At 45.5% G+C, this 19,913-nt stretch overlaps 1 protein-coding gene across 1 annotated transcript in view; it reads right to left on the bottom strand.

Moving 5' to 3' along the window:
- Positions 1-8,441: 8,441 nt before the first annotated feature.
- Positions 8,442-19,913, bottom strand: part of LOC144139462 (uncharacterized) — a 30,589-nt gene continuing 19,117 nt past the window's right edge. The window contains exons 3-5 of the mRNA XM_077671797.1: positions 18,541-18,686; positions 16,715-16,850; positions 8,442-9,298 (exon numbers count right to left, since the gene is read on the bottom strand). Of these exons, the coding sequence (XP_077527923.1) occupies positions 9,070-9,298; positions 16,715-16,850; positions 18,541-18,686 (511 nt within the window). The 3' untranslated portion in view covers positions 8,442-9,069. The remainder of the gene's footprint in view (positions 9,299-16,714; positions 16,851-18,540; positions 18,687-19,913) is intronic.

Here is a 19,913-nt window from a genome sequence, read left to right as displayed (position 1 = left end):
TGGCACGTCACTAAATAAGAAAGTCCACAAATGAAGGCGGCGAGCGCCGTGTACAAACAAACTGTCAGTAAATCTGCATTTCTCCTACCATGTTGTCATATAGAAATGAAGCCAAGCCACACAGTCACAAAGCTCCTCCATGTTTGCTGCAACCCAGATTCGGATTTGTTCTTTACACAACTCGGGTTGTGACATCAACATATTCGCCTATACCAGCCATGCATGGTTTTTATTAAAAAAGATTTCTTTAGTTTTTTTTTAGGGAGCTCAGTTGTAAATCGTAATTTACGCAGACGTCTGGCAGCCCTGAACCGGGAGATTGATGACTATGCAAACCAACTAACACGGCAAAATTGGTACAGTACATGCGACAGCATGGAACCCCAGATTGGCCTCGCGAAAACTCGGAGCATTCTTCGCTGGCTTATTGACCCGTAAAATAGCAAGAAACTCAAAAGCACAACCTGAGCATCTTACTGCACCGATTCGAAGGGTCGGACGATGACCGAATAGAAACACTTCGTGTGTCGAAACTCCTGACAAAGACGTGCACTCCATACGACGGTCAGGAAGGGACAGGCTGGTGTACTACCGAGATATAATTGACCACTATAGGCTGCAAAAGACAAAATTCGCAGCCCCAGGCAAGACACTGAGCAAATGTCAGTCAGTAGCGTCGCGACGGCTGCAGACCGATTGCTTCCCCAATCCAGTGGCTTACAGCCGATGTTACCCAGGGCTCTATTCAGATAAATGGAAGGCGTGCGGTGATAGGGCTGACATACATCACATGGTATGGTCTTGTCCTCTCCGGAGAAACGACCCCCAAAGCAGCAAGGCAGGGCAGCCTGCACTCATCATAAGTGCGAAGGAGCAGGGGGAGACCGCGCTAATCAGCTCCGACTACACTGTAAACGCAAACTAGCCGGAAATGGAGTTTTAATCAAGTAATGTGCCCTGAAAAGTACTTGTAGCAAAAAATGTACTCCCTAGGCATGGTCTAAAAATGTGGACGAACCTCCATGGTAGTACAGTTGCCCATCCGTGTAGCAAAAGGGAGGATTTAGAACCGCTTAACACCATTTGTGAGATGGCGTTCAGTTCCTTGTATAGTACCACGTCCAAAATAAACTCCCCATCTGGCATAATCATCCCAAGCGGGCGGTCGCCATGTTAGTCTTGTGTTGTTTCCGTGTATCAGCACTTCAACCGTGGCCTAATGCTAATTAGAACGAGTAAGCAGGACGCGACGGTTGCATGCAGCTACAAACCCCATACCGTACGTATACCCGTATAGATGCTTCAGCCAGCGCGATCACAGGCAGACAGCGCGGCCGTGTTGTTTCAATCTGTTTATTTTGGCGATAGGTGTTGTCAAACTCTGCTGATAACAAAGAGACAGTTCTCGCCGTTGCAAACAATTGCAATGCTCATCTGCTTCGCTTGCTTGCGCATATAGGCCTCCTGCGCTGGAGTTTTGGCGACATGCAGCGCCCCTAGCGGCCAACGCCTCTGGGTAGTACAAAAGCAGACGACCCTCGCCGCCCTCCATGTGTTTTCAATTACAAGCCAGAGTGAAAGTTGGTTATGGCGCTTTGTGGTGTGTTTAAATGACTGCATACTGTATGAAATAGCCCTTAAAGTAGTTGCAGAGGCTAAACAAAATAATATCCGCTAAAAGATGACGATTTGTCGGCTTTCTTTTGAGCGAGCTTTCGCGGTGGCCGCGGCGTGGGACAGTATCGCCAGGTCGGGTGGTTTAAATGTTTGACGACAGTTGCAGTTTTTTCTTCTTGCGTGCGGTCGACAAAGGAAAGTTCACGAGTAGCATAAACACGGAACGCTGCTCATCCTATATCCTCAGGTAACTGCAAAAGGTAGCTTCAGAGGGAGCATGCAAGCGAAGAATTGCGCAGCCGACTCAGCTCACACTGCTGGCCTGGCACCGCCTTGAAAACGATAACCCCTTTATGGGCCACACTGCTCACACTGCACAGCTCACACTGCTGGCACAGCATTGAAAACGAGTGGAAATTTTGTTTTGTATTTTCGCAAACTAAATTATTCTTGCGTAACGTTTTACGCCGCACGATTTACGAACGGCAGGGTACATGTATACTAGCGAGTAGGTGATGCAATAGCGCCAAATAAACAAATTAAGCGATATTAAAGGACGCAAAACATGCACCAAATCACACGCCCGCTGCCTGCAGAGATGTGTACTTCTGTAACATCACATAACACAGCCGCATACACGGCGCGGGGCCCCGGATATTTACATACGATCACCACTGACTGTGTTGGTTTTCTAGTGCAGGGGTCGTCGAATCTGAACGCCGACCCGCCAGTTTTGACTTCAAATGGAGTTAGACAGCGAGACAAGAACAGAGAATTGGCGTCCTCCAGTTGAATTGCCTCCCCCCCATCTTCACACTTCGCCAGATTATTGTCAAATATTATTAGAAATTCGCTGAATTCAAAGCCCCCCCCCCCCCCCTTCCTCCCACCCGATTTGCCGTCCAGCCCTCCGGCGTGTCGGCTGCATGGAACTCGGCCGTTGCTGACTCTCATTCTAGGCTATTAAGTGCGAAGTGGGAATGTATGCTGCAAGAGCGTAATTAAGTAAAGGGAGAGCAAACAAGGAAAGCGAGCGGCCTCTTAGTTCGCCCGACCACTTTGTTTTACGGCCACTAATTTCGGAATCGCAAAACAGATTTCACGCTTCTGACGGTCGCGGCATTTTGTCACTGAGACACGCAACAAAACGGCAAGCTAACGCTGCACCGTGCATTCGTAACGGCGACGCAAACGAGTACTGTTTAATGGAAGTGCACGCATAGTGTGCAGGTACGCAAAAGAGCGGCGTACCGCAGCAGGCGAGCCTGCGGTCCGCCGGACTCGCTGGCTTTTTAAAGCGCGATCATCGCCGATTACGTCACTCTACTTGGCTGTTTTTGAGAAGTCTTTGTCACCTAGAGCATTAGTTTAAACTAGAAATTTCACTTAAAATTTCACTTCGTACGACCATCGATGGGTGAACCTGCGAGTAGCAGACGCCGTCACGATCCCGGCACTTTCGTAGGCGCTGTAAACGTGTTTAGCACTGGAAAGCTTTCCCCCCTAATGCCAAGTTGATCGCTGAAATAGATCGGACGCGTCGGGGATGAGCTGGTGACCACGTCGTAAAATAATCGGGAGCGTCGAGCTCATTTTGCTTCTGTCAACACGGGACCCTATGGGACCCGCGCAGCTCTGTACTACCCGGAAGTACTGCCCGAGAGCCGCTTACGCAGCGCCCCCTGGGCAGCGCAGGAGGCCTATATAGACGATTGAAATTCTCGTGCCAGCGCGCCAACGCACCCGACTGCAGCGACTCAACTTGCCCTGGCGGCACGACTTGCTGCCCGGATGTAAACAACGTCCGTGCTATCGACGCAGCGCGGCCGGTGGCTCGGTGCGGCCGGAGCTTCAAGCCTCGCCTTGGGCCATCGTTTTTTTCTTATTTGAGAAGGACTAGTAGTGCCATTTGGTGGAAAGATTTTTATGTGCCCCTGTCACACGAGGAACAGCCGCTAACAGCATTTGGATACGGCGACAGCTGTGGACAGCTCGCTGGTAAGTGGTCTGTTATCAGTCGATGCGTTTGCCAAACGTTTGAATAGGGTTAACTGCGAAGTACGCGTGCCGCACACAGCACGTACACGCACGGGTAAAGAAAAAAGCGCACACTCGTTTTATTGTACTTGTTTGTGGCTTTTGGGGTATGCATTCGCATTCTTTTGTAGGCCGGTTTGTAACAGGGCATTCGAGATGAAATCGTCTGTCGCGTGCGGAGTCGTTTCAAAGCAACGTGACGGTTACTCAGGTAGCCGAATCGCCTCCGACAGCGGTGCATCGTCGGGCCCGGTCGGTGAATATTGTGGGATTCTGTCTCTCATATGCATCGAACTGCTCGTGTTCTTTTTAGTTAACTTCTCTACTTTGTAATATCTATTTATTAACGCTCCTGATGGCTTGCCTGTCCAAATATAAGTCTTTGTGTTGTTTTCGTTCAAGGCTCTGACTCATTCTTAGCGCTCTGGTCGGCGAAAGCCGCAGATCAGACGGCCACCCCCTTCGAAAACTGTGCCCTGTAGATTCGGTGGGGTTGTTTGCTCGCTTGAGTCGACTCTTCACATCTAACAGCGTACCCTATTAAAAAAACGGTTACATGCGTAAAAGATGCTATGAGCCTATCGAACGATTAAATGCATATAGTGTGGACCACGACGGCGACGTGGTTCGAAACCGAAATGTTTTTATTCCCTTTCGGATGATAATGTGGGGTCTGTATACAATCGGGGCCCGTCAGTCGCCAGCTAAGGCCACGTAATTAAAAACACAAATTCATGCCCTTATGGAAGAGAACCGAGTTTGCCGTAGCATGACACAAGCCTGCCGGGCATAAAAAAGGATATCATTTTTTAGAAGAACAATGCACACACTTTGTTGGTAATAACTTTGTCATAATCAATAGTAAGATCATACACAAAAATTACTCGATTCATCTGATACTCGATTTTGACACGGAGCTTGCAGCTCCAAAAAAAAAGTGCACTGTGGTTTTGCGTGACGGAAACTTCTACAATCCCGGTAAATTAACTAAGGTAGGTGTGGGTGGCATGCAGCGTTGGTAAGTTTGCGAGAATAGCGTTTCCATTTCAGCTGTTTTTTTTGGTTGCCATGCAATCACAAGTAATTTGGTGCCATGAAAGAGGTTTACGTTAGCTAACAAGGCTGTAGCAAGGGTTGCGGCTACAAATGACCTTATGCACCAATCATGCTTGTCAGCTCGGTGACACAGAATATTAAGTTGTCAGAATACGGATGACTGAGTCGCCTAGTTTATCACTACAGTAAAAAAAGAAAGTGTTTTCTGACCCAGTGAAGGACTTTCCTGTATGACTAGCTGTGTTATGACAGATGACCATACTTGATGAGACAAGCCGTAACAAATTAGGTTTGGATGTAACACCAGGAGGGAAATAGGTGGAGGTATCTGCAAGTATAACTGAAACAGTGGGTGCCTGTCCGGCATGAATTCATTATTTGCTGACACGATTTTCTTCTGCAGATCCTGATACATGATCGAGTTGAATGACTTCATAGATCTTAAGGCAGGATAGGCTGTGCTGTACAAGGCAAGGCTGCAGTCGGAAACTAAGTTGGCCCCTCCAGCAGAAGTGAGTATTGCCACAGCTTGCAACAGCTGTCCAGCTCGAAAAAGCTGCACTTTTTTTATGAAAGTGAGCCACCATGGTAGGGGAGAGGCAGTGTAAGGGTTTGGATCTTTAACAGTGTGCCCATTCACTTGAATAGATGCAAGCTGGCATCTTAAAGCAAGAGACAGCAGTTAACAAAATCATGCAATACCAGAGTGTTTTTCAGTCAAAAACAAAAACTCATCTATCAACCTACAGAGACTTGCATTTTATCTTCACTGTCATTTAAAGTTGTGCTCGAGTATATTGTGCGGAAGTAATATCTTTTTTATTGCTGCCAAAGCCACGACGGTTAATGTACTGGCACTTGGTTTTATGAAGCCTTTGCGTTCCTAATTTAGGTACTGGAACTCGCAAGGAACCTGGCCTTACAATTTTATTACTGTACCGAATTATTAAGTTCATTTACCATAGTGTCTGTTTGTAATTTTACGTGTGGGGCATTTTTTTAAAGTGCGAATGCACTTCTTAAGCGAGCCTGAATCGTCCGCCGCCGTCGTCCGCATAGCAACAGCTGCGGGTGCGCGCGCTCCTCGTCTACCCTAGCAACGGGGGGAGATGGGGGATTGGCCAGGGGGATCCATTGTGGTCCATTTCACGGACCACAAAGCGATCCTTCTAGCAATCAAGTACAACGACAACACAAATAGGTGTCTGTGAATAAATGCATCTTTCTTTCTTTGTAGTTGTGTGTGTGTGTGTGATCTCTCTTTCGCGAACATTACCGAACCGCGCAAATTCAACTCGTGCATTCGCACTTTCACATTCTTCCCCTCGGGGAAATGCAGGGAATTTTTTTCTTTTTTGCTTTTTCAGACAGATGTTCCTCTCACTCCCTGCCTGCATTCCGTGAACGGGGAAGTTAGCCTCCACATCGATGGCCAGCGTGTCTTGACTGCATCATCTTTACTGGGAGGACTGTGTAGTCTGTTTGCATCGTTCTGGGTTTTAAACATTCAATATACCAAGAAGGCACACAGAGCTCTAACTTTTGTGGAACATACCTTTTTGGACCTTGCCAGCACCAAACCACGTGTGATGGATTTAGAACTAATTAACTTTTATCGTATCAATATCGCTCACTAATATTTGTTTTCAATCCTGTAATCATTGGATAGTAGTCAAAAAGAATTCCGTATTATATTTCTGACTTTTTCTTTTTCTTTTTTTACAGAAAAGGGGTATTTGATGGGCCGTTCTGTATGCTGATAATACAGGTATCTTTCAGTGAAGCAATAATATTAACCAACTAATTTAACTTGAAACAATTATCTAAATAATATTGGCAACTGGTGCGAAATGAATCAACTAAAAATTATCCGAAAAAAACGAATTTCATGGCTTTTTGTTCTCACTCTAAAGAAGCTGTCGCGATACCACCCATTCTGTTCTATATTATTGCAATTAACCTGTCAGACTCGGTCACTTTTCTTGGCGCATTTGTGTCTTTATCAAAATGCACTGGTATTTTCCGCAGCATATTTTTCGTTCTTTATATTACTCATTTATCCATAGCCATTTAACTGCAGTCTGTCTCCTACATCATTTATCTCTTGTGCCTTTACCACCCACAAAATGCTTGTTACCTTTCAATATCAAATCGTTGCACAGCTCTCGCTCATTTCACCACAAATTGAAAAATTGTTTTGTTGTTGGAAACCACTGCAACCATTTTTTCTTCACTTTGTGTACTTAGTACTAATGCGTACTGATAAGTTCTGATAAATACTGACGCGTTCTCGATCCTCTAGTATTATATAATGATTTCACTTACCATGCGGTTGTGTTTGTGCCTATTTGTTTTTCAACTATTTTCAGTTCTTGTATTATTATTGTTTCTACAATTTGTTCAACTAGCACACAGCTCTCGCTCATTTCACCGCCTACTGAATTTTTTTGTTGTTGTAAACCACTGCAACCATTTTTTTTCACTGTGTACTGAGCGCTGATGCGTACTGATAAGTTCTGATAAGTACTGACGCGTTCTCGATCCGCTAGTATTCGATGATGATTTCAATTACCATGCGGTTGTGTTTGTGCCTATCTTTATTTTTCGCGTATTTCCAGTTCTTGTAGTAATATTGTTTCTGCGGTTTGTTCAACTAGCATCGTATTGCTGTCTTCAATTCCTAACTGGCGTGTTATTTAGCAATGTACCATTTGTGATTTCCAATATGAGGTCGCCATAAGTATTTATTTCGAAACCTCCTTGTGTACACCATGTACCATGTAAACTCGTCTGCGAAAGTTCGTTTGAAATAAACCTGAAATCGAGAAAAACCGTGTGAAATCAGTACTCCCGCAGGGAACTAGAAATTCTCCCTTGTGGCCTTGAAAACCTCCTTTCGGAAGGCCTACAAAACACCCCAAGCTTTCGTCAAACTCCATTCAAAAGAAGTAAATGCTTCCCTTGAACCTCCTAAAAACGCCCCTAAACTAACATAAGTACTTCCAAAAGGAGCCGTAATAGGCTCCTATTTACCCGCCTAAAAATTTCATAAACATCACATAAAAACGCCCTTCAGGATGTAAAGAATACTCCATTTTGACCTCCTTAAAATCTCCCAAACATTTCTTAACACTCCCTAAATACCTCCTTTCTATAACCTAAAAACGCCCTGTTTTGAGGAGGTAAACAAAAGTACTGTAGTAAAAAAACTCCTACAAGGAGGACCACTAGAGGACAGGCGAAAAAGAACCTCTAGGGAGTATATGGGAGGAAAAAAAGTTTAGAGTGTAGGGTATCCAGACCCGGCTCGTCCTGATGGCCCCGACCGCCGCCAGAGACCAAGGACTCCTGACCGACGGCTAAGCGACAAATTTGGGAAAATAAAAAGTTGTTCAATCCAAATTCAGTTTGTTTTCAAAATTTTAAAAAATGTGTCAATACATTATGAACACATTTACATTAGAATCATCCAATTCGGCGACGTGACTGCTCATTAGCAATAATAATATTTTCGCGTGCTATAAACACGCAGTTGTTGAGCCGGGGTCCTTGAAGGCGACGGCCAGGTGAGCAGAAGTAGTCGCAGCCTTTTCAGGAGACCCCAAGCACTAGGTACCAAGCGCGAGCGCCAGAGCTATGAATGACGATGATCACAGAACACGGGTACTTAACCACTTCTTCGTCGTCAGAGTCGCCTCTTGGCGCCGGTGTTGGGAAACACGTGACAATAATGTAATTAAATGAAATTTATTTCTCCGTGTAGGCACTACGGAATAACTAAGTGTCAGTATCAACTAATGTCATCCGTTTTGAATGACATTAGCTGTAACACGGGTTAGTTTTCCGTGGGACACAGGTATCGCGCACTCACTTTGCAACAGTCGGTAAAAATGTGTTATGACTTCTTATTAATGGATACAAAAATAACACCAAGGCAATATTTCGACGTGTAATGGCTATAATTTTATTGCTTACACAATCAGTTCACTGTCACTTACCACACAAGAAAAGCGGTAAGAATGCCATTGTAACTGAGAATGATGGTGGTAGTTTAAGGAATTAGCGAAAAAAATTCACGTTTATTTGGGGGCATACAACACGCGATATTTAACTGAAGAGTAATTGAGATGCCATGCGAAATTGAAACATGAGAAACTTCCTTGTAGAAAACAACATAACGATACAGAGAGGATTGCAGTCACGAAAACCGGCTCGCATAGAGGTTTCGTCAAGTAAGATGACTAATAACGGCGCCTCCCTAGAACTGCGGCTTCTGCACTCCCCTGAGTTTCGAATGCACGTATGAGTCACAGGAATTAGAGCCCTAAGGCTGCGCGTTCACAGGCCGGGCGGCGTTGCTCAGAAAATGGCGCCAGTACGAAGCAGCAGCACCGAAACGAGGGCAAGGAGAGTCGCTCCCAGCAAGGAGGGCTTGCTCACGTCCGCGCTGTTGTACGGGCAGCCGAAGCTGGCCACATAGGCAGCGAGAAGATCCCGGAAGTGCTGGCGGCCCGCAGCTGCGTTGCCCTCTGGACACTCCACCTCGTGAGACTCGTCGAAGCAGCTGCCGGATAGGGAGGACCACTTCCTGCGCGACATCGCAAAGTTGGTGCAGTGCACCCGTGAACATTGACGCTTCTCAACGCCAAAGAGAGTTTGTGTAGGTTTGCGCCATCAACACTGCTAATACAATTTGTGGAATTGATAATTATTCAAACAATTTTGCCGAAATTAAACCTCGTACATGTGCCCGTTTTTAAGCGTGCGGGCTCGGCGTGTGCCTTCGATAATTATGGCTTACCAATTTTCAGCTACCTGCCACTTGGGGCTATGTGCTGCCAAGAAAAGCAGGTGGAGGAGCCGTAAAACAATTTTCTTTGAGTAGTTTCATTGCCACAATGAAATAAAAAACCCGCAGACAACCGCGGTAGGTGAAATGACGTTTACCGTGACCGGTATTGCCTTTGGGATTCAGTTCTTTTCCATCTATTTTTGTTTTACGTTTAGGACGAATACAGAAACTTACGTGTGTATATTCCGGGGACGCGTGTTGTCCCGAACGTACTCCTGCTCAGCTTTGTGTAAAGGCTGTCGGCCGACTCCTTTTAAATTTGGTGTTCCTGAATTCAATTTTTACCTGACAGCTTTGCACCTCCAGCTCCCGTATGTATGCCCGGCAAACGTTTCCAGGGTGTGTTAGGTCCGTGTCAGGAACACGGCACGTGCCAAACAAGACAGAGGACTGCGGCGGACGGGAGAGGAATAGTGTGCCGTCAGCTCCCGGGCAGAAGCCCTGCGCTCCTGTAGTATGAAGTCGCGCACCCCGGATGGGCAGGACATAGAATGGGCCAGCTTCCGTACCCAATAGCGCCATATTTCCGTCCAGTGGATGCTAAAACGAAACTGTAAGGTGCGGGAGCAGCCGCAGTACTTGTTCGGCAGGTGCGTGCGAGGTGCCTTGTCCGCGGAGGTGCTTGTGTAGGCGCACTCTGGTGGCGCTGCTGTAGTAGTACGCTGTGGGCCCGTTATACGCAGTGGGAAAAGGCGCTTTCATTTATGTTATTTTTGTAAGCCTCATGGTATTCTCTGGAGTACGAGAAGATAAGCAGCTACATGGCTTTCCGCATTCAGTGAGTGGATTGGCGCCAAATTTTTCAAAACCGTCTCGTGTCCCACTCGCAGTGCACGCAGCAACGGATGGTTGTTTAAGTTCCGATGATATTTCGGTTGACCGAATCAAAGGGGTCTCTTCACATGATCCGTAGTTCTTCGGATTTACGTGAACGCTCACCAGGACATCAGCAACGCAGCCTCTGCGCACTTATGCCCACCCTTGCTGCCATACGCGCATCAATAGTGGCCGAGACCGCCATTACTGCGCTACATCCTGACACCTCCATTTATTTCAATTTTTGCAGTGACTCATGATCTTTACACAGCTGTTGTCGCGGCATCAAATCATATCAAATCAATTGTTCTTTCCAAATAAAACTGGGTGGTTTTATGGACGACGCATGCCGAGTTTGATTAGGAGCTGATTAGTCACGCCACCGCAAAGCCTCTTCGTATACAGAGCTCAGTCATGAGGAAACTTGGCACCGCAATAAAAGTTCACGCCTTTATATCTTGAACCCAGAGTGCTACAGACTTATGCATGCCAATCCCCTATAGAAGGCTGTACGTGTCGTACCGGTATACTATAGTGTAAAATGCGTCCATGTATCCATACATCCAGCGGCCACAGCATCAACAGCAGCGATATCTGGCCGTCCACGCAAGTGCAATGGGAATACTCCGCGGCAAAAGACGAAACGATTACCCTCCGCAGTGGAAACTCCAAGCAGCGCTCAGCGGGGTTCAAGAAGACTTTATGCGTTGGCATTCTTATCCCGTAAGAAGGCCTCAGGCGACGTCTGAGTTATTAATTCCTGCGACGAATGTAGGACAGCAAAATTTCGATGAAGGATTCAGCTTCGAAGTAAACATTTAGCTGGTCAAACTACAGATGTGAGCTGGTACAGGCGTAAGGTTAGCTTTACAGACCAGGAAACTGTGGCGAAACTACTCGTCACGCCGTGGGACGTGCGTACAGTAGTGCGGACGCTGGGGAACATTTAATTTTTTTTCATTTCATTTTTTAGTTCCTTAAGGGCCCGAAGGCATTACATAAGGGGGGTGGGCAAATACATATAGGAAAGACAATGCGCAAGTGTATGATATATACAACTGGGCAAAAAAGAAAAAATAATACAAGAAAAATAGTGACTGACATGCATCAGTCAGCACAACTAACAAGAACAAAAAAAGCAGATCAGGGAAAACTAATACCAAATTACCAAATACACATGTTAAGTTATCAAGCTAAAAAAGAAAAAAAAGAAGAAAAAAGCACACATAAATAAAAGACAAGCAAGAGCAATTGTACAGGTTAAAAAAGTCAGGAGCTATATTAGACACAGCATTGATGTTCGGAGTGGTGATAATGGTTGTTCAATTTTTTTCGAAAAGATGCGTGGTCAGTGCATGATACTGTATTGTCGGGTAGCGAATTCCAAAGGGGTATTGCATTGGGAAAGAACGAACTTGTGAATGCCGATGTTCGACTGGGTAAGTGTGCTTTTGCCTGGGTGTGATTTAGGCGCGCTGACATGCGATGGGATGGTTTTAATAATTCGTGCCCGGATTTTGGATGATAGTAGGCCCCATGAAGCAGTCATAAACGTGCGATATGACGGCGCGATACAAGTTACGGTAGGGAAATGGACTGTTTTAATGATGTGACGCTGGTTCCGGAGTAGTATTGGGAGATGATAAAGCGAGCTGCACGATATTGTATGCATTCTAGGATAGTGGTCAAATATGCTTGGGATAGATGCCGGATTGATTGCGCGCATTCAAGTTTTGGCCTCACGAATGTTAGATAAGCAAGTTTTTATATTTCTATGGCCGCGGATTTCAGATTTCGTCGGAGGTAACCAAGTATCCTTGATGCTTCGGAACAGATTGTGTCGATGTGTAATTCCCATGATAATGATCGTGTCATGTGAACGCCTAAGTATTTATACGATGTTACAGAGCATATGGAAACAGCATTAATATTGTAAGTGTGGTGGGTGATGGAGCGTTTACGAGAGAATGAGATTAGTTTGTATTTCTATAAGTTAAGGGGCTTGAGCCAATTATTGCACCATAATGCGATAGTGTTAAGGTCATCTTGTAGGGTGCTGGTATCGTCGGGGCTTTTAATTGCAGAGTAGAGGACACAATCGTCGGCAAATAGTCTTAGTTTACTTTTTATGTTAGTTGGCAGATCATTTATATCAATTAGAAATAAAAGTGGCGATAGACTGGCACCCTGTGGTACCCCCGATGTAACAGCTGTAAGCCGTGATTGGTTGTTATTGGCGAAAGTGAATTGCAAGCGGCCTGTAAGAAAGTCCGGAATCCGATTTATTATGTTCGTCTTTAAACCGACGCAAGTTAATTTTGAGAGTAGTTGGTTATGTGGGACGCGATCAAATGCCTTTGCAAAGTCTAAGAACATGGCGTCCGTTTGGAGGTTGTTATCCACGTTAACTTGAATGTCGTGCGCAAACTCAGCGAGCTGTGTTTCGCACGACTAAAATTTCCTGAAATTCATGTTGGTATGGGAAAAAGTAATTCATGCTTTCCAGATGATTCATGACATGAGATGCTATTATGTCTTCGAGAGGCTTGGACGATATGCACGTAGGAGAAATAAGGCGGTAATTAGCTGGTGAAGAGTGACTGCCTGATTTAAAGACGGGGGTTATTTTTGCTTTTTTCCAGTCGTCTGAAACCTGGCCTCTGTGTACGGATTGATCAAATATTAGACATAGGATTTCACTTGAGACGAGGATAGTATTTTTTAGTAACTTACTGTTAATCTCGTCACAACCGGGCAGATGAAATTAACTTCAGTGTACTAATTAATTGGGCTATACCTTTAGGACTAAGTGGAATGTCGGGTTCTGCACTGGATGGTGTTTATGGTTGAGCTGTGATGGATGCGTTGTTAACGGGAGTGAACACAGATGTAAAGTAGTCGTTGAGAAATGTAGCACATTTGTCACTGTCTATAAGTTGACCGTCCATGTTTGTGAGTTCAAGTTGATTAGTCTTCGACTTAGGGGACAGTAAGCGCCAGAACTTGTTTGGATTAGTTTTCAGTATGGATAGTAGGTCCGTTGAAAAGAATTTATCTTGGCATCGGCTATTTCTTTTTCGTATTGAGTCGCAGATGGCTGGCAGCGGTCCCACGCTAGTGGTTCATTTTTTGCTTTGGCTGATAGGTAGAAGCGTTTTTTTTCTATTCCGAATTCGTTTTAGGCAGTTATTAAACCATGGGTTATTAGAATCATATTTCACAATAGGCTAAGAATAAATATAATTTTTAAAGTTTAATAGTTCATTTTTGTACAATTCCCAGTTAGCATTAGGAGTGTGTGTTTCGTAGGTTTTACAGAAGGACGAATAAAATCGCAGAAGTTCATTGTTAATGGCGTCGTAATTACCACGCTTGTAGTTAGTAATCAGTTTCGTGCTAGGGGATTTTCGTGCAAACGGAAGGGCTAGGGAGATGTCGAGCAAACTGTGGTCACTAATGCAGGCAAAACGTTTACACTTTTAATGTCAGCAGGGCAGGTGGTTAGGAACAAATCGAGTGTGTTGTTGCCCCGTGTAGGGCATGATGTAACTTAGTAGAGGTTAAAGTCTAAAGCAAGATTAATAAATTGGTTGGCTTCATTAGTAGTGGTTTTGTTCGGTTTCGAAAGCAGAGTCCAGCTTATCTCAGGGAAGTTGAAATCGCCAAACACGAAAACGGGAGTGTGAGGATGTTTGGTTTTTATGTTAGTTAGGGCACGTGTGAGTGAATCACATAAGGATCGGTGGCTGTGAGGTGGCCGGTAGCAGAGGCTGAAAATCGCTTTGACCGCGGGATTTTGTAGGAGGGTGCAGAATAATTCAAGGTTATCATCCTGTAATACAAGCGATGATGACAGTGTGTTTTTGATAGCGATAAGGACGCCACCTCCTCTGCGACAAATACGATCGCGGCGAAACACATTAAAGTTTTGGTTAGAAGGGAGGACCTCGTTTTCACTAATGTTGCTGTGCAGCAAAGTTTCGGTTAGTACAAGGAGATCGGCTTCAGTGTCATCATTGAAACTGCTAAGTTCGATGGGTTTTGGCATTACGCTTCCCATGTAGGTGAACATGACGTTAAGCTTCAGGAATGATAACTGTCACCGTTGAGATGGGAAACTGGTGGAACGATCTGGTTTACGTTATTTGACGCCATTGTTAGTGCCAAGAGGTGGTTTGTCATGACCCGCAAAGCTAATCGAAAACTTTGTGCATTCACTAATGCTTTCTGTGGCAGCGTTGTAGATGTAGCATTTATTGCCAACGAGCACCTTGTCTAATCTTAGATTGAACGCGCAGTTTTTAGGTTTTATGAATTTTTGGTTGCTTGGACCGGGCTAGGCGTGTGGCCGATGCGAAGTGTTCCCTAATCGCGTAGTCAGTATTTTTTAATTTTTGCCCACATGATAGTATGCTTTCTTTTGTTTTAGTTATTAAACTTGACGATGATAGGCCGTTTTTTGTTGAGAGAGGCGGTTCCGATACGATGAGCCCTTTCAATGTCGCCTGCATTAAGTTGGAAGTTTAAGTTTGTCTGGCAGAATGCCACAACTTTTTCTTCCGATTCCTTCCATGATTGTTTATCTGTGTCGTCTAGACCTAGGAACAGCAGGTTATTTCTTCTGAGGCGTTTGCTTAAGTCGGTGCTTTCGGTTTTTAGCATTGTTATTTCCTGGGTTAACTGGTCGTCAGTGGTCATTTCGGCATTCGTATTACGGTTGCTTAGTTGGGATTCGAGCGCTAGCAGTCGATTGGTTAGAGTGGACAACTGGCTGGGATGTGTTTCATGGGTTAGCTTGAGCTTCTCTATTTCGGTGCGTAGGTTGGCTTGCCCTGCTTCTAGCTTTAGAATAGCGGTTAGGATAGGGTCAGGGGTTGTTTTTGGTGGCCTGGGTTAAGTTTTACGTCACCAGATAGCACTAAGAGCAGGTTTGACAGTACAAGACAAGCGCCGGAATTTCACAGTAACGTTCAGTGGTCTGTTTACAGCTTAGTGATGAATGTCCTAATATTTACATACTCGATGTACTACGTAACTGTGCGGCAGAAACAAAGGAAGAGCACAGCAATGGATTAGATGATGAACATATTAAAGTTCGCCGAGTAATCCGAATGAGGCGGGTAGGCTGGCAGCGTTAGCAGGAACTTGCAAGTGAAGAAAATCGAGAAAAGTGAGATAGAAAGTGGAGGAGTAGGGCATATGGTGTCTAGATGAAACCGGCATTGCACTTTGGTACCTTCCGTGGCGGCTACTGTGGAGGATAAAAACTTAGGGGATGCCCAGTGCTGGAGGTGCGAAATGATGACACGAGGTTTCCCCGCTCATCAGGCAGTCGCGGCATGTACAAGATCTTTTTAATTTTTCACCTTTCTGCTTATGCAGAGTTTTGGGGAAGATCAACAATGCAGTCGATACAAGCCATTCACCAACTGCTGCTGCTAAAGCGCTCTGCTAGAGTAGAGGCTGTAGGCGCTGGAATCCAGCACTGATAGTTACCGAAGGAGACGCAAGGAATGGTATATATAATTGAAAATAGGCGCACGTCTGTCACTAGTGTTAACCCCATTGCACCACAGATTGATATTCTCCAACGAGCTCCGCTTAAATTTCCGAAAGAAGGGAGGGTAATTGTGCACAATTTCTTTCATCGGCTTGTTCTTGAATGATAGAGCCGTGCAAGAACTATTTTAGCTGAAAGGAGCCTTAAAAGAAAATACCACTTTGTTCAGGTTCAGAGAACCAGCCATTGGCAACTCGCGGAGCTAGATTCTACCCAGAAAATACATTTAGCAAAAAAAAACGCAACAAATATTGAAAGGCTCTCAAATTTTACGCTACTGTGCCGCAAATGGGCAGCAGTGGCCTAATGTGCGGCAGCAGTGAAAACATATTCTTCAGTTTGTCAAATACACGTAAGCATTTAGATGACACGATTAAACAGAACTCAGCCCCCAATGCAAAAGGCTAGTCACGTGTCTTCGCCATGGAATTGGTGGGTGGCCGCACAATCGTACAAACAAGTTTCGTTAATTGCATAAACAATCGGTGGAAAGTGACCGAAGGGGTGCCACTGCTTCACCGGTTTTCATTATCATCTGCATTATTTTTTAGAGCTGGCGATAAAATTGATATCTTTTTTATCTATACATAAGGGAGTCTTTTGAATATAGCAAACTTGTATTCTGCCTTCATGGCCTCTTTAAAATACAGGTGGTGGTTCAATGATTGAATCAATAATTTGGGAAGATTCGACATCGTTCCGGCATAATGAACAAGTAGCGCGCCCTAGACGCGGAAAATCCATGACGAAAATGCGTCGAGGTGCGGCCAACTCACTTGCAGATCCTCGACCTCTGAGGGTTGTCCTGCTGCCCCGCGTCGATGTACTGGCGGATTAGCGTATCCTGGAGCAGGCTGGCGAAGCAGTCACGGTACTTGCGTCTGTCCCAGCACTTGTACGCCGAGATCATGTCTGCGTGGGTTCACAGGAGTACGTACGGATGCTGAGCACATTTGGCCTAAGGGTATGCGTCCTTTATACCGCCGCAATGGGGTTAAGGCCGCTAGTCTCCATTGCAGCATACTACAAGCGCCGCCGTCGGTTACTTCAGTGTCGCCCCCCGCTGTCAACTGTATCAAAGCTCAGCTCTATTCATCATCATCATCACCATCATCATCATCGTCGTCATCATCATCATCATCATCATGAAACGTAACCTCTGATCGTCATCGATTGAACAGCGTAAGAAGCTGACGTTGTTGTTCGGACTCGGAAAGCGCGCAGACGCTGTTCTTAACCCTACGGCCAACTCGCGGCAATCAAGCCAGATCTGTCGTCTCATCGGTGAGAGAATATGTTGTAGGTGGCGTAAATCATACAGCGCCATTCCCGAACAGTAGATTCTTTTAGTTAAACGCTTAACGAAACCAAACCTCAAATGGCAAAACCCAAAATGCGTTTATATTTAAATACCGACTAATAAGCGACTAGCTTAATTCAACCCATTATCAGGGCCCGTTTGCCCGAACACGATAAGTGGGCTAAAGTTCATAACAACTTAAGCGCTCGCTAGGAAATAAGTCGTTTGGCCGAACCCGAAATAAGCGCAGTGATAAGTTGGCCAACGGTAGGGTTTTCCGGCAACCGACTTATTCGCCGTGGCCGACTTCGACTTATGGTAGTCGGTAATCACTGTCTTATTGTAGGCGGGAACTTATGAGGTTTGGCAAACGGCCCCAGATGTTCCAAGTCGCAGCGCGTGTAGAATTCACTTGTTTATTTTCGGGCATTTTCATGGGTAAACAACAATCACAGGTGACTTTGTGGGTCCTTGGAAAGTTACAAAATGTTATCAAATACGTCTAGCCTGATGTACTCCGGCGTTGTACATATTCTAAAACGACGACTAATAGACTTTACTTGCACCGAGGGATAATTCATTTCTGTAGCCATTAAAACCGGAGGTCTTAGAACAGAAATCACTGGGCGGTCGCAGCTGGTGGGAGCCTTTTATACCAGCCGAAGCTGATCGCCAGGGTACGGGCTAGCATGCCTTGCCACTGCTCATGTCTAAGGAAAGCGATGGAGTAAGAGGAGGAGTTCGCGAACACTTTCAGGAAATGTGGTAGAGTGTGCAGGGCTGGGGACATAACTTGCAAGTGTCGGCGTAGAGGTTGGGGTGGATGACTTGAAGGCTGTCGTGTGGGTATGGGTTCATCTGAGGGCTGCGGTACGTATTGACTTCATCGGTAGTGGCTAGCTTGTCGGGGTGGGGTGGTGTAGAGTTCAAGGCGGTAGTGTAACGTAGCAATTTCACTTTGTTTTTGACACTCCTGCAATCAGTCATTTGCAAAAATTTAGAGGCACCTTCAAGGCATTTTGTAGCCTCCCGGTTACAGAGGCCTCGCCGTTCCAAATGCCACCTGCTGGTTAGTTCATCATAGACATCTGGGTCAATAAAAACACTTAGTAAAAACAGTGGGATTGCACATATTCCAAGGTATTTCATATATCCGCATTACATCAGCGACAAAGAGATTTGTTTATGTTTCTTATGCGGCTCGGACGTTTTCACTGGCGTATCTTTACACGCGAGAAACCCAGGGAGAACTTGCTTCATGTGTGAATCTGGATGTGCGCGAGGAGGTAGTATAAAACTCACCCCTGAGGGATTGGTCGTCGCTGACCGTCCTCTGGAAGACCTCGTACACCGCTTCGAGTCGGTCCAGCTGCTCGCGCTCCGCCTGGGTACAACGTCCCTGCTCGCCCGGACGCAGCTTGCAGGGTGACGATGAAGCAGGGTGCTTGCTGCAAGAGCGCGGGAAGTTTTAAAAGGCCGCCACATATTCGTTGGGTCGGTAGAGTGCCAGACAGATTCCGAGCAACATTGCTTCGGTGAGGCAGACGTGTACGATTCTTTTTTCTCTCATTTATTGGGATAAGGTTATAAAGATAAGGTTCCACTAATTGATTGCTTGTAGGGTTTAACGCACCGACGCAACGCAGGCGATGAGGCGCGCCGTAGTGGAGGGCTCCAGATTAATTTTGACCACCTGGGAATCTTTAACGTGTGCCGAAATCTCGTACACACGGGCGTTTTTGCTTTTCGCGTCCATCAGAAAAGGGTTCCGCTAATTTAGTGCCGTTAAGAAAGCGCAGAACGACATGCCATGTAACAATCCACACGGGGAATTAAGGGTGGACCAGAAGTAGCGAAAAGGCGAGACGAGTTGGAAAGAATTTTTGATTCTCATTGATGTGTCCAGGTGAAGTAGTGAATAGATAACACTTTGGCTTCCGAGCCTTGTTTCGAATACGACAGTGTACAGGCAGCCTGTATATGATAACACGCTTTTTCGTTGATGTCAAACGCTGTTGCAAAGTACGTGCACGCCTATTTTTTCGCTTTAAATACGAAACCACTGTTTCAAGGCGATAAGTAATGAGGCCGCCCCGCATTTGCCAATTACGGAGAGCGCAGTTGCTACGGTCACATATAAAGGGATCATCACGAGAAACAACCTCTCTAAGAAAGCATGAAGGGTGGCTGTAATTATTTCCAAAATCATCGGTGGAACACCTAAAATACAAACACCATCCAATAGGTTATGGAACGCGCGGAACAGCGAAAGCCAGAATTTGAGGTCTTGGCCCCTGGCAAGCAACGAAGGCCACTGTTTGCTCGTGCCGTGAACAGCACCGGGTTCAATCAGCCGGGCCGTTGGCCTGCTGTAGTGTTGTAGGTAAGCATATGGAGTTCGTAAGAGCACAGATGAAAACTCCGGGCACCGGAGGGGCACACATGCTTTCTTGTGATTCTAATGTTCGCTTACATATTAGAACGTTGCTCAAACTAAAAATTTACTTTAACGTTAACAGTGTTCCGGCCCCTAATTCCGCAAACTTTCCGCTAACTACTCCAATACCGGTGAAAACAGCGCAAACACCGCAGATATACAAAATTGGTTTGATTGCAGTAGTGACAATGCAATATTCACCAGGCCAAAGTATATATTTCTATTGTTTAGATTTAAC

This window comes from Haemaphysalis longicornis, unplaced genomic scaffold, assembly GCF_048455015.1.
Source record: "Haemaphysalis longicornis isolate Haplotype H1 unplaced genomic scaffold, Haemaphysalis longicornis Haplotype H1 scaffold_5, whole genome shotgun sequence".
NCBI lineage: Eukaryota > Metazoa > Arthropoda > Arachnida > Ixodida > Ixodidae > Haemaphysalis > Haemaphysalis longicornis.
The sequence above is the reverse complement of the archived record's forward strand: the minus strand, read 5'-3'. Positions and strand labels throughout refer to the sequence as shown.